This window comes from Pyricularia pennisetigena, assembly GCF_004337985.1.
Source record: "Pyricularia pennisetigena strain Br36 chromosome 4 map unlocalized Pyricularia_pennisetigena_Br36_Scf_6, whole genome shotgun sequence".
Taxonomy (NCBI): domain Eukaryota; kingdom Fungi; phylum Ascomycota; class Sordariomycetes; order Magnaporthales; family Pyriculariaceae; genus Pyricularia; species Pyricularia pennisetigena.
The window spans coordinates 3,538,351-3,552,833 of NW_021940918.1; the positions used below are offsets into that span (position 1 = coordinate 3,538,351).

General features: G+C 50.5%; 6 protein-coding genes across 6 annotated transcripts; 3 read left to right on the forward strand and 3 right to left on the reverse strand.

The window, feature by feature from the left end:
• Nucleotides 1–373: 373 nt before the first annotated feature.
• PpBr36_06641 (uncharacterized protein) lies at nt 374–2,002 on the reverse strand (the record flags this gene model as incomplete). The annotated part of the gene is made up of 1 exon (XM_029893784.1): nt 374–2,002. The coding sequence occupies one exon, from the start codon at nt 2,000–2,002 to the stop codon at nt 374–376; it is 1,629 nt and encodes a 542-aa protein (XP_029746633.1).
• A 1,840-nt stretch (nt 2,003–3,842) lies between these two features.
• On the forward strand, nt 3,843–4,881 carry PpBr36_06642 (uncharacterized protein; the record flags this gene model as incomplete). The annotated part of the gene is made up of 2 exons (XM_029893785.1): nt 3,843–4,210; nt 4,299–4,881. 2 exons carry the CDS (start codon nt 3,843–3,845, stop codon nt 4,879–4,881), a joined length of 951 nt encoding a protein of 316 aa, XP_029746630.1.
• Nucleotides 4,882–5,648: 767 nt separating this feature from the next.
• Nucleotides 5,649–6,536, reverse strand: PpBr36_06643 (uncharacterized protein; the record flags this gene model as incomplete). The annotated part of the gene is made up of 2 exons (XM_029893786.1): nt 5,649–6,014; nt 6,117–6,536. Coding segments are annotated over 2 exons (786 nt in total), but the record flags the coding sequence as incomplete, so codon positions are not given.
• Nucleotides 6,537–8,876: 2,340 nt separating this feature from the next.
• On the forward strand, nt 8,877–9,524 carry PpBr36_06644 (uncharacterized protein; the record flags this gene model as incomplete). The annotated part of the gene is made up of 1 exon (XM_029893787.1): nt 8,877–9,524. The coding sequence occupies one exon, from the start codon at nt 8,877–8,879 to the stop codon at nt 9,522–9,524; it is 648 nt and encodes a 215-aa protein (XP_029746628.1).
• Nucleotides 9,525–10,396: 872 nt separating this feature from the next.
• Nucleotides 10,397–11,388, forward strand: PpBr36_06645 (uncharacterized protein; the record flags this gene model as incomplete). Its single annotated transcript, XM_029893788.1, has 2 exons — nt 10,397–10,995; nt 11,109–11,388. 2 exons carry the CDS (start codon nt 10,397–10,399, stop codon nt 11,386–11,388), a joined length of 879 nt encoding a protein of 292 aa, XP_029746629.1.
• Nucleotides 11,389–12,644: 1,256 nt separating this feature from the next.
• Nucleotides 12,645–13,527, reverse strand: PpBr36_06646 (uncharacterized protein; the record flags this gene model as incomplete). Its single annotated transcript, XM_029893789.1, has 3 exons — nt 12,645–12,758; nt 12,865–13,122; nt 13,261–13,527. The coding sequence occupies 3 exons, from the start codon at nt 13,525–13,527 to the stop codon at nt 12,645–12,647; spliced, it is 639 nt and encodes a 212-aa protein (XP_029746626.1).
• Between the last annotated feature and the right edge of the window lie 956 nt (nt 13,528–14,483).

The window sequence follows — 14,483 nt, forward strand, 5'->3', positions numbered from 1 at the left end:
TTTCTTTTTCAGTGGTTCGGACTTGGCGTTCTCTACTGTTTGCATTACTAGTCAGGAACCTCGATGTTATGCAGGGGCTTGCTCATCCAGCAATTCTAGCTTCGACGATGCGATTTGGAATATATTGTCCAAGAGACATGCACTTCGAATTCGTTACCAAGATTGCAACATCTCTTGTAAAACCATTATATGCGTTCAGAAGCTCTCTATAATGATCTAATGCGCAACATACTACACCCCAGACTGTCACATAACAATGGAGTAGCCACAAATCGCCCTATTGGTCAAGTAGCAATGTCCAAATAAGTGACAGTGAGAAAGTACATCTTCCATTGACCAAAATACATTCCTCAGTGGACCAACAGTCGACTATTTACTGGCAGGTCCAGCTCTCCGCCGCATTTACGTCTCCCTTTCCATCGTATTCTGCAACCTCAGGGAATGGGCACAGAGGCCTCTGCTTCAAGACTCCGGATGCAGGGTTGTTCTGGCTCTTCCAGGCGGTAGCGATGATCGATTCAGGGGTCTCTCCCTTCTCGGCCCACTGGGTGAGCGCCAGCAACACGTCGTGCTTGGCGTCCGAAAAACCGGGTACCGAATAGCCAGAGGTTCCGAGATTTTCTGCCTGGTTCGCGCCCGCAAAGTAGGCCGGAGCATTGTAGCTGCTGCCGCTGCAGTGTCCCATGCCGGGAACGTCATAATACCGGAACCAATCTCGCAAGGGGGAAAGACCGCCGGTGGCATTAGCTACCTGTTGGTAGAAGTAGTGTGAGCTCCCAGTAGGGATCAGGCCGTCGGCAATTCCATGGTACATAATGATCTTGCCGCCCCTGTCGCGGAAGGCAGACATGTCATAGCCGGTAGCGGAAGCGTTGCCAGGGTTTTCACGGTCCGCACGCCAGACGATGTCGTCGGTGTAGTCTTGCCACCTCCATGTCGGGTCGTTGAGTAGCATGTACTGTACATATTGGGTACCATAGGAACTAGGCTCCGAGCCGCCCAGGAGGAAAGCCCATATGGGCTCAGCCGAAATGGACAGCCCCGGGAAAGCGAAGCGTCCTTCAGCGATGTAGTCTGCGTGGACTTTGTTCGCAGTCTCGATCTGCGCACCGGTCAGGCAGGTAGAGTTGGCGGCGCCTGATGTGCAGAGTAGGGTGTTCAGGTCCAACTTGCACTTCTCGGGCCGGCTGATGATGCCGTCGTCGACGCCGTCAGCTCCATCACACTGCCGTAGCACTTCTTGTGCAATCAATGAAAACTTCTGAACAGGAATGTGGTGCGATGCATTCGCCGGCTGGTTGAGGGCCCCGACCCTGAGAGTCCAAGTCTGCAAGTGACTTGTCCACCACGCCGGAGCTCCGATCAGAAGAGCATCGAAAGTCTCAGGGTGCAACTGTGCTTCCTTGAGCCCCTGCCTGCCACCTGTAGAACAGCCCGAGTAGTAACTGTGATCAACTGGATCAGCATAATAGGCCTCTGCCATTTTCTTGGCGAGCGTTGCAGCACCGTGGATGGCTCGGTGGCCCCAGTCTTGCTTGGTCTCCTCGTTTGTTGCCCAAGTGATGTCGCCGGATGTCGAGTTGTGGCCCGTGTCTGTAGATACCCCCACAAAGCCGTAACGAGGACCCACGGACGCATCTATCCAGTTGATCCCGCCTGCAAAACCGCCGTTACCAACCATCAAGAGTCCCTTGTTCCACGCATCAGCTGTCGGCAGGAGAACACCAAACCGATACGAAGAAATGGGCGAGCTGGTGACATTGACAACCACGGCACACAACTCGGGCAGATCCGTCGGTATTTTGGGGTAAGCCGGGTTCCGGGAGCCCTCTCCATACTGTCCACCAGCAGGGACAGCATCGACGCTCACAATGGATGCCTCCTGAGGAAGAGAACCTCTAAAGGCGGATTCTGTGCAGGCATTTGTGTTTACTGAAGCGGGTGCTGCGCAGGCCAGAGCCGCGAAGGCAAGGGAGGCGAGACAGTGCCAAGGGAGCTGCATAATTAACCAAATCTGAGGTGGTTACAGTAGGTAGGCGGTCTGGAAGGAGCTGGCCGGTCCGTGGATGGCATCGAGGGATCAGGACAGGGCGTTTTCTTTAGTTTTAAACCCCAAGACCAGTCATGCGTTTCTCCCTTGGCAAGCCGTTGTTTGCTCATCTCTTAGTCTCCACTCGGTAATTGAGTTTCTCCATCTTCCTCATGCCCCATGGTTCTAAATTCTCCGCTCGCGGGGGAACCTCGGCACCATTTAGGGAACGGATATGAATGATGACGCGGGGAGCGGCACTACAACCTACCAGTAGTCAGAAAAGAAGGTGACAACGGGACTGACTGGGTGTGCAGTTTGAACTGCAGTGGCGAGATCTGGGGGGCAACATTGAAACAAACATCTTGACTCGATAGAATGCTGCGGGGAGCAAAGCCATGTTTGCCATGCGGATGAAGTTCCCGACCTATAGGTGGGTACGTTTAAGAGTAGTACTGCTTGGTTAACTAGGCAATCATTTCCGTGATCGGCTATTTTGTACGGGAATCAAAATGTCGATTGTCGAGTAGGTTTTCAATTGGCAATTGCAATGAGCATCCATCTCTCATGGGCGTGCTTCTGTTGAGGCCAGTCAAGATAGCAGAGTCAAGATAGCAGAGATGTTTCGACGTCCTGACCAAGCAGGAGGAGACCTAAACTGATCGAGGAGCGTCCAGCGCTTCAGCATAGCCATTGAGAAATCCAAGTTGCCACGAGTCATCATGGCTGTCGATTGCAAAAGATATTGAGAAATGAGGTTGGGGATAAGCAACTGAATGAATGACTGTGTTTGCGACATTCGAGTCGTACAAAACATGTAGGTGGTAAGCATGCGCTTTATCGGGTTGGCAGTGCGAGGTAACCTGCTCTCTACACAGCGTTAAAAACCCATTAAGGGTGCATCCACGGAAAGCCGACAAGCCGTAAGTACCAAGCCCAACAAAAGCCGGCAACCTAAAGCAGCGACAGGAGCCAACAGATGAGACGGTGCAGGCACACGGGTGACAGGTTACAGGGGATAACCCCACAATTCCCCAAGTTTTTCCAAAATCATCGATCATGATGCCAATTCCCTTCAATGTAAATACCTCGGCCTACCCAATTTTTTATTTGATTTTTTTTTTTTCTCCTCAGAAACATCTTCTTCTCATCTCTTTGATCGCAGCGAATTTGAGATTTGCAACCCGATGAAATTTGCAGGCAGTAATTGTCTGTCAAGGCAACAGTTGTACTGTGTTCACACCATGTTCGTAAAGTTAAAGAGGATTGTAGTAAGCAGCTGAGCAGCAAGACCCTCCGGGCAGGCCAAGACAAGCAACCATATGCGAAATACTCTCACCTAGGTACCTACCTGGTCTCAGTATACACAGCCTTTTATGGCTTGACTGTTGGAAACGCAGCCATGTATTACACACCCGAGGCCGCGACCATTCGGGCTGGTTTTAATGCTGATTCATTCAGCAACCAGTAGTAAACATGGCTTCGCATGAGGCTTGATTACCTACCTACCGGCCTACCTTATCTTACCACAGACAGGTTCAGGATCCGGGATGCATGCAGGAGTCTTGTTGGAGTACTAATCAATCGTGGGTATCTACATATAGATCTTTGAACCCCTGACTTGAGGGTCCATTGCCTGCCTGTGATCTCATACTCTTACAATCTATGCTGTCGACCTACGTACATACGTACGAACGTACTCACCCACTCTCCCATCATAAGTCTTACTTTTCGAAGACTAGAGTACAGTTAGTGGTTTTAGACAGCAGACATTAACACACAAAGCATTCAGAGACAACCGCAACGGGCCGAGATGGTATCCGCATTGAGAACCCTCTTGGCCGTAGCAGCCTGCCTGGACATGGCAGCTGCCCAGGACAAGCCCAACAAGCCCGAGATTAACCCCAAGATGGATGTCAAGAAACTGATTGATGGCCTCGAGAAGCACCTCAAGACGCCTAGGTTCGAGGTCAAGCCATGGAAGGACCAAGAGTGGATCCCCGAGCGATGCAGAGATTTCGACAAGGCCCTCAAAGCCGAGGACTACACTACCTTTTACGCACAATACGAAGACTGTGATGAGCCCTGGGTATTTTGCAGGCATAAGGACGCCAAGGTCAGCGACAGGGACCTGGTGTACTTGTTTGGTAAGATGCCTGTCGAGGCTCGGTCTATGGTTCGGTAAGTGCCATATCTTTACCTTCTTTTACCTTCAATATCACAATACCTCATTCAAAGTTCCATTATTAACTTGTGCTCCACCATCCAGGCATGTCATCGGCGTCCCAAAACGAGATGGCGTTGGCTGGGCCGGTCTGTGGACCGGTCCGGGGAGCGACATAATATTCGTCGACAAGCCCGGCATCACCGTCGTGACGCATGAGGTCGGTCATGCCCTCGATTATATGGCGATGCCTGACAAGTCGGACCACAAGAAGCTGCAGCCTTTCAGCGACACCCCGGCCTGGAAGGACAATGTGAAGAAGGACGCTGCCCTCCCAACTTCGTATGCCAACAACGGTTTCCCCGACAACTTTGCCGAGATGGTCGTGGTCGCCGTCTACGACAACAACGTGCCAGAAAAAGCCAAGGGCCTGCTCAACAACGCGGCCGACGCCATCAAGAACCAGCTGTCCGAGGTCAACAAGGCGCTGGACAAGAAGTTTCTCGCCTACAAGGCCGGCTCCAAGTGCCTGAAGCGCATACCGCCCAGCAAGGCCATTAACAAGAAGTCCAAGCGCAAGCGAGACGTCGGCGTGAACGATGACCTCGTACCTCGCTCTAATGACAGTGTCATTCAGATCGAATCTGCCCTGGAGGAGCGGACCGAGCACCGGTGCAGCTTTCACTGATGAGTTTTCATGATGATCAAGATCTTTTTTTTTCTTCTTTTGTCCAGCGTCCTCTTTTGCTGCACATTTTCCATGCCTTGGTTTCTTGTACATTTATTTGTGTGGGTGTTGTTGTATCCTTGTATGGTCTCCTCCCATTCCTTGTATATTTACCTCCTTTTCTTGAGTTTTTTTCGTTTTGAAATTTCAATCGTTACTCAATCTGTCCCATCTTTGTGGTTTTCTGTTTTGTTTCTGTTTCGATCTTGGTATTGCGTCTCTCCATGTTCGCTGCCCAGGACACTAATGAAGAAAAGTCTAGGAATGAAACTCGACTCATTATTCCAAACGCTCAGCTCTTACCCACGGCCAACAAGGTGGGTCATGTGCCTTCAGCATCGTCAACCTAACATACTTTTGGCAAACTCGGTTTCCGAACATGCATTGATTCTCAAAAGGGTCTGTCTTACTGCCGTGATAAGTTAGTTGGCGGCTCGCAGAATTGATGTCATTATGTGATACTGCAACAACTTCTCACATTTAGATGGGCTTCTCAAGGAACCGGTCGAAAGGTTTATATATATATAAAAAATAAAAAAAAAGGCCCATCCAAAGAATGTGCTAATAAAATATTATGCGCCGAAACTAATTAAATCAACCACTTAAACCTATCACAACATGAATAATTCCCAGTCTTACAATGCCATGGAGAATTTTCATGGGACCCAGATACCCTGCCTTTTACCAGCACGATCTGACCCGTTCCAGAAAACACAAAACGAAACCCTTTACTCGATGGAGACGACGGCGCACGAGCCAAAGCCATCCTTGCCACCCTGGAGGTCCTGGCGGATTTGCAGCACGCAGCGTGTGCACTTGACGTTGGGCACCTGGAACTCGACGGGCTTGTTACCGCGGGCGACGGCGTTGGAAACACCACCGTTGACACCCTCGACGTTCTTGGTGACCACGGCCTTGGTGGTGAACGAGGTACCCTTGCCGGTGGTGTCGAAAGAAACAGCCATAGGACCGCCACCGTCGCCGTTGACCAGCAACCAGGTCAGCAGGCCGGTCGAGCCAGCCTTGAAGGTGGCCTGGACGGGGCCGTCCACACTGACGCCCTGGCCGCAGCCGTTGGCGGGGACGCGGATGTTCTATAAGGACGGGGAAATCATCAGCTGCTGAACGGGGTTGACGGAGGTGTGTGCAATATAATTCGAGAGAAAACAAGATTGAGGAAAGGGGTGGGTCCTTACCTCAAAGGGGGTAGTGTTCTTGATAGCCTGGGGCTGGACCAAACGGCCGTGGGCGCTGACCGAGACGGCCAGGGCGATGATGCTGAGGACAGAGGTAGTGAACTGCATCTTGGCGGTATGTGGTATATATTGGACCGTGAGGCGAGAAAGTTTGATCGTTTCTTTTGTGAGAAGGATTGAAATTTGCACCAGGCGGATGAGCGAATGAAGAGTGCACGGCACTTTGGAAACGAAAGAACAAAAAGATTGAGTGAAGACCAGAAAATGAATGGATGATGAGCAGACCCGGGAAATCAGTACCAGTGAAGACGGACAAAAGCTCAACTTTATACCAACTAGAGGCGAGTAGTCCGGCGCCCGAAATCGCGTATCCCCCGGTGAGGCTCCATCAATAGCTCGCTTTGCAACCCCATTCTGATGCTCTGATTAGGGGGCAAAATCGTATTGTGAGGCTCCTCGCTTCAATATTGTGGATCTCGGTCTAGGCTATGAATGTTGATTTGACACCATGACGATACCCCTTGAAACCTCGACCTTTAGGACTAGTCTAGACTACAGTGGGGGAGGGACACTAACATCGACTCCGCTTCATCTTTCCCTTTCCAAAACACCACTTTTTTCCACGGCACCTGCTGTTTCAAACGCCTTTTATATATTTTAATTTCCCGACGTAATTTGAGTGGACACTCCCTTTAAAACGCATTTTTAAGCCCGTAAAATGCAAACTTAGCTGTATAAATAAGTTTTAAATAAGGATGTTGAAATATTTTATGAGCTAGTTTATAACTTCAACTTGCATTTTATAGAAAATATACGGAAACATTTTTTAGCCCAATTTATAAACCGTACCCTAAATTAAAAGTAAAACCAAGTTAATCAATAGTTATAATGGCCTTTATTTGTGCAGTTATTGAACAAGACTATAAAAAAAGAAAGAAAACAACTTTTATTAAAAATTTACAAAAATATATACTGAAAATCACAGGTTATTATTAATGCAAATAAATGATAAATTAAATTTTAAGACAAGTTTTAAAAAAAACAAACAAAAAAACACCGAATTCTGATATATCAATAAGTTTTTTGGGTTTGTTTTTGCATATAAACTGAGCGCGTGGCCGGTGGTTGAAAACTGGGCTGTATATTGGCCGGGTACCCAAAAGTGCAACAAGTCGGTATTAACGTCCGTCGATTGTAGTAGGGGCAGGTCGTCACCTTCGGCCGCGCAGGGGGGAGGACACAATGATAGCCTCGCAATGCATCTTTTGTCAGGGAGTTGCTGGTTTGTGATCGATCTCGTATCACTCGAGATAAAAATAGGATTTGTTGCCATTGTGTGGCTAGCTGTCAGCTTGACTAGCAAGTGGTGGAGCAGTGAGCGTGTTTGCTATAAAACACTCTCATCCTCCTGTCAACGGCGACTCATACATCTCAAACTAAAGATGGCTTCAATCCTACCTAGTCCTGGCTCGTGAGCCGCAAGTTAATTGCTTCGTACATTCGTCTCGTGCTGCTGGAATGATTGGGGCTCTTCCAAAGTCGGGACCAAGCAAGTCAGTCCGGCCTGAGCCGAGGATGCACGTCCGAAGTCATGTTAATACCCACCTGTTACTTAACCGACGGACTGGAAATGCGAACCGCTCTGTTCTCTGTTCCCAGGAAATGGGCGACAGGGGAAAAAGTATGACCCGCACACACACAAACACACACAGCAGGGGGCCTAGCCCGTAAATGATTTTCCTTACCAATCGACCTACCATGCGATGATCAGGTCTGATACGTCGCCTAAACTTGACGCATGGCAGGTCGAGCAGTTGTCTGCTTTGGGAGAAAGAAAAGAAAAGTTGATTGTGTATGAATGAATCGCACGACCAGGTCTTACCATAAGCGCGGGAATATCCTCGGCGAAATATTGTTGCGATCTGTAGAAGTCATGAACGCCACAAAAAAAAAAAAAAAAAAAATCCAGATGCGCAAACATGAGACGAACAGATGTCGAACGGGGGTATGTTCCCACGTGATCTTGTCCATCAACGAGGATTAGACCTGTTGATGAAGATGAAAGCTCTATGCTACAATGAACTTAATACAAAATGAGACAATAAGAGAAACAGACGCAGACTTTGAGAATGGCCTGGGATTGTGCAAAATTGCTCCGACGGGCAAGAGCAGTAATTAATTAATGGGCCACGGGGTGTGCTTAGTGGGCCATTGATCACGAATGCGTCCGGGGTGGGCTGAGCAAGTCAACTAGCCGCCACTCGACTTACTGTACCACGATCGGCCCATCGTCGCGGTTGGTGCCTAGGCCCTTTTTTGCCTGTTGTGTCTTCACGCCAGGCAACCTCTGTGCCTTGGCAGGCTGCGCCGTCGATTTCTGAATATGTGAGAGCGCTTTAGTTTCCTAATGCGCGGGGTTTAGAGAGAGCGAAGCTGTTGATGTTCCTTCTGCGAATCTCCACCGACGGCGATCGAGGCGTGGGCAGAGTAAGCTTCAAGGATTTTCAGGCGCGCAGCACAGGAATATCTTAAAAGGTGCCTCTGTGATGTCTGGTTTCGTTCGTTTCTTTTGAGTTATAAAGCAGGTTCGCATCTCGATCAATGGTGAGAAAGCAGAAAATCGTGTCCAAAAGCTCGACTATAAGCGACTTAGGCCTCGATCAGCAGCAAAGAGCGACAGTTTCTCAACAAAAATCATAAACATATCGAGCTCTTTTAATAATATCTTACATAGGAAATTAACCGCCTTAACTCGCCACAATGTTTGGCAAGCATACTCTGCTCCTCTTGCCCTTGGTGGCGACGCTCATATCTGCTGTGCCTGTTCAGATACAGACTAACGGCGCCGCTGTCCTAGCAGCCCGCAGCAGCACCATGAGTGCCGCAGTCATGCCACAGGACAAGACCGCAACTCCTTCCGCAGGCACGACTGCGACAGCCCCAGGCACCGCGCCCGTCCCCGCTGCAGGCCAGACGCCCGCTGTCCCCGCGGCCAATGGGGCTTCTACCACAACCGTCACGACGGGTACTGTCCCGGGAGCAGGGACAAACACGACGACCCCTAGCACTAACCCGTCTACCAGCTCCGCAACGACAGGATCAGGCCCGACGACCAAACCACCGTCGATTATCGGCGGCAAGGGTGAACAGGTCAAGGCCAACATTAACGATGGCGTCAAGGCTATGACTGACAAGATTAAGGAGAAGTTCAACGATTTTATGGCGTTGGTAGGTGGGCTATTTTCTTCAAGCTCAGCATCAACTTTAGCCACCCCGGCCGCTCCAGCAGTCCCGTCGGCTTCTGCCAATTTATCAACTCCCGCAAACCCTCCAGCTCCGGCAACTCCTGCGACATCATCAACTTCTGCAATTCCTGTGACTGCTGGAGCATCAACTTCTCCGTATTAGAATGGTTCCGTATGAGGTTCCGAATTGATTTGCTCGTTGGGCGTTTTTTTGTTCCCATTTGGGACGGTTTCGTTTCTTTTTATTACTCTTCAACCTTGTAAATAGTACGGGAAAGGCGTTAGGTTATCTGCGTGGCTTCTACCAAGAACGATAAGCGAAGATTTTTGATGTCAAGAAGTATTGGAACTATTCCATCAAAATCAACTTTGTTTACTTTTTGTCTCATCGATTCAGGTACCAAATCTAAAAACTTGGTGGGTACCTGGAATTACTGTACTATTTATTAGCAAGCAAGTCGAGAAGATACAGTATGCGGTTCACCACGTGTGACCACCTCGCTTCCTTGCCATCTTTCATTGTGCCTTCCCCAGATTCGGTGCACCGTGGACAGACCCCTTCGTCTGATCTGACTCCATCTGGTCCAATAATCTTTCCTCTGATGATTGTCGCCCCACCACAAAGGACCCCTGTGGAGCCTTATCTTTAAAGGACCTACTTTCTTTGCCCAACCAAACCAGCTCCAAACCCCGCGCTAGGCTCCTCCCCGTTTGAGCGCATCGAAAGCGGTCAAAGGAGAAAAAAAAAAAAATTGCGAGCTTGACGGGCATTTTGGATCAACTGGCCAGTGCTCCCGTACGTGGTCCCTCGTTTGCGCCCTTACCCCAAACCCACACCACCCATCCTGCGCAAGATTCGTCTGTCGCGTCAACTCGGCCATCCATCACCACCCGCCCCCAGCAGGAGTTGCAGGTGTTCAATCCCCTCTTTCTCATCGATTCTCACTTGTTTGACCACCTTCACCCTCAAATCCGTCGTCCTACCAGTCCCCCTCTGCTCCTTTGTTCCCCACCACAACACATCAGTCGCCCACCATGTCATTCGCGTCGCAACAAAACAACAATGCGGCTCAGGCCGAGGGTCGCCGCATCTACATCGGCAACCTGAACTACGAGCTTCAATCTTCTGACGTCGAAGGCATGCTCCAGCAGTCAGGCTTCCCCAACTACGAGGCCGTCAAGATTCCCGTCGACCCTGGCAGCCAGCGCAACCGTGGCTACTGCTTTGTCGATTTCACAACCGCCGAAGAGGCCCAGCGCTCCCTCTCGGAGCTCCAAGCCGTCATTGGCGGCCGCGAGATCAAGGTGCGCCCCTGCGAGCCGAAGCAACAGGGTGGTGGCGGTGGCTTCAACGGTGGCGGCGGCTTCAACGGCGGTTATCAGCAGAATTCTGGCGGCTACAACGGCGGCTACCAGAATGCTGGCTACAATGGCGGCTACCAGCAGAACTCTGGCGGCTACAATGGCGGTGGCTACCAGAACAACTCTTATGGCCAGCAGCAGAGGTATGGCGGCGGCGGCGGCTACCAGGATAACCGCGACGTGCGCAAGCTCTACGTCGGCGGCCTGGGCCCCCAGCCCGAGCAGGAGCAAAACGAGCAGGAGGTGATGCAGATCTTCCAAGGATTCACCCCGTATGTTTATGAAACCCAGCCGTGTCCATCCCCTTGCCCTCACGTATCTTCTTGATTGCAAATTCTACAGTTCCCTGTGTGGCTAATCGAAAAAAAATTTGTTCCCCAATCAGTTCATCAATCAGCAAACGTCTCGAGAGCAACCGCGCCAACGCCGATGGTCAGCAGAACAACTATTTCTTCTGCTTTGTCGAGTTCGGCACCCCTGAGGAGGCCCACGAGGCCAAGGACCAACTCGACGGCCGAGTTTACGGTGCCGAGGGTAACCAGCTTCGTGTCAGCTTCGCCAAACCCAGCCGATCCCAGGGTCAGGGCGGCCAGCAGCAGCAACGTTGGCCTAGGCAGCAGCAGGGCGGCGGTGGCTTCGGAAACCAGGGCAACTGGCGCCAGTAGTACTACCCCGCCTAAAGCCCTCCATTTATGATCCTCTCTCATTCTCTATCTTGTCTGGGGATTTTCAATTTCTTTCTTCGCTGGTTTGTTTTGGTTTGGTTGTGAGCAACGTCAACGAAACGTCACGAGATATGCCCGGGCCGATGAAGGGAACAAAGGGAACAGGGACCTGGGAAAAGAGCCTTTTTTTTCGCACTGCTTTCTGCGCGCGGCTGAGTGCATGATTTGCCTGGTCAAGGGAATGTTGGGACACGGCTTAAGTTCAAGCCGTGGTATTTCTTACTCAAAAGCCTGAGGCTTTTCCTTGTTATTTTCGTCTTCATTTTACATGAATTGCACCCGTTGCCAATATTCGGCATTTTGCCGAATGGTATGAAAGGAGGCAACCCCACGTCCTATGGTCTGGCTCTAGAGAACATGGTTCATGGTCAGTGCATGCGGGGTATTGCAGTTCGCCAGACCATTCTTGCAATTCCGTTCTTTGCACTTTTGCCCGAGTTAGATCATGCGTAATAGGGCACATATGTGCAGTCGATTATTCGCTGGGAGCTTCTACTGCTGCAGCTGCCTGGCTGCAACTCAAAGCGCCCATTGCGGCCGTTCATCGTCACTATCGAACGTTCATACCTCTCGTCCGCCGTACCTCGCCACGGAGAGCTTTCCGATGGAGCTCATGCAGAAACTGGCACTCCGCCATCAAGATTGCCAGCTAAGAGAGTTCGGCCCGACTGACGGCAGATAGGATTAATTCACTGGGAAATACGGCCACCTCAGCACACGAGACTGGTAACTGTCTATGGGCTATCGTTGAGCCTGAGAAGCACCACTGGAGAGCGAGTGACCCCCCAGTCACAGTATAAACTTTGTCCCAGCCGCATAAAGCGGACTCGAGAGCCATTCAATGGGTGCACTTCTGAGATGCAATTACAAGATGGAGAGAGGAACTGAGAACATAATTATTTCACCAGCCGAGCAGCTTGGTAGGCAACGCAGCACCCGATATGTGCCTACTCAACGCCACATCAGGACTCGGCTCTCCTTCTACCTTGGCGTGCAACAATCTGTCAGGATTCATTCTTGGGTCGACCTTTGCGTTTCACGCGTCAACTGATCATTTTCGTCTTGGCGGCCTGGCCTAGAGGATTATGTGTATCTGTCCATACACTTGGTGACCGCCGACCACAACTTCAAAATTTTGTCGTCCACGATATTCCTGTACCGAGTCGCTGCCACACGACAGCTGGTCGGCCACATCCTCAGGCCCCAGACAAGGCGCTTTTTGAGCCTTTGGACTCCGCTACGGCTCGTTTGTAAGCTCTGACGGCCAACATGTCGCTCCCGTCGGGGACTTGAGATCTCAGCGGGGCGAGCTACAAATGCACATGGGGAGGAATCCGTCAGCTCCATGTTTGCTGGAATCATGAATTGGCTTGAGCCAAAACAAGAGGGGGACAGAAAGTCCAAGAAAGGACCTACCACCCATACGTCAATGCTTATGCTTTGGGCGTCCAGACGGTGTAGTACGCCTACGGCCACGGCCTGATTGATCCAGGCGTATGCGGCAGCGCCCGTCTCAAAGGCGAGCTGAACGTATGCTGTCGTGACATTATCGCTAGGCCTAGCGCCGGGCTGCGTCCTGCCCGTCTCGAAGACTTGAATTAAGGTGCCGTCGTCGGTCTCAAATGTCTGTCGGACGTCAAGGGTCATGAAGTGGTTGGAGTCGAAGAGGGCGTACTGTTTTTTTTTTTTTTAGAGTATTAACGGTGGAAGCAGCGACAACTATTCAGTACGGTACGGTCTTTTTTTGGACAAGGTACTGGTCTGAAAAGAGAGCGGTATGCGCAGCAAGAAAATGCAGAAAGAAAAACTCACATCACCGCCAATGGGCAGGACCTTACCCTTGATCAAGGGCCCTTCAAACTCGCCGCCCCCGCTTGGGTATATAACGCGATTACCATGGGGTCCTGCGCCGACTTTGATCGGTGGCCCTGGCTTGATTTTGACGGTGTAAAGGTGGGCCAGCTGGAAGTCCGGCCTGAGGAAGTCTTTGCCGTAGACTTTTGGCACGGTGGCGAGGGCGGTCGAGGCAATGGACACAACGGAGACGATCATTGTCACAATTTTGATTAAGCCGGCCATTGCGACCGTGAGCGTCGAGGTAGAAGGTGAGAACCAGTCAGACCAACCGAAAGGTTCATGGGCTGCTAGAGCGCTAAGACTCTGAGGTAAGAGACGAGGATGAACGATGTTGTAGGCCGTTTCCACCATGTTCAGCGATCTACTGCTGTCTTATGCTTATGTCGGTCCAGGCCAAGAAAGGTAATCTCACTCGGCTGTTGGCAAGTCCCTCACCGAGAATCTGTCATCATAGTTGCTAGCTGTATCACCATCGTATTAGCATATTTGCATGCAGATGACCGGTCTCGTTGCTCTACTTTCAAAGTACGAGGAACATCAGGCATTTGCTGCTGTCTACTCGGGGTCCCTACGCTTTTGGTTCGGGAAAGCTAATGCGTTCCAGCGCCGTAGTCGGCAGTTAGAGCTCGCTTGGATGCACCAGAGTACATTCCGTAGCAGAAGTGAGATGGTTTTTGACGACCAGCCAAGGATGGTTAATCAATCATCGAGTTTATGAATATCTTCAACACTACAGCAAGAGATACACATATAAAAATTGGCTGGCAGCATATGACATCGAACCCCCGAGCAAGGGTTAGCTACAAACCTGATATTTTCCCGACATACGTCGTCCGTTTAGTTAGTCATTGGCACAATCCACTTTGTTTGGGATTAAAGGTTTCGATTCGCCGTACCATTTTCCCATTATAAGCTTTCACCCTGTGCGGCCTTATGCATTGCTTAACCTTAAACGCCGCTTGGAAACAAAAAGGTTTCTTTTATCTGACCCGGAACCACGGGTTGCATTCACTCATCTTCTCATTAAATGATGTGATATTCACATACTGTTTCAGAGGCCCCCCTCCCGCCCAAACAAAACTAAAAACCAATTTAAATCCTTACCATCCTAAGAAAAAAAAAAACTGTAGTAAAAACAGTCATGCCAAGGAAATCGCACCTTCACGCCACCCCACCCC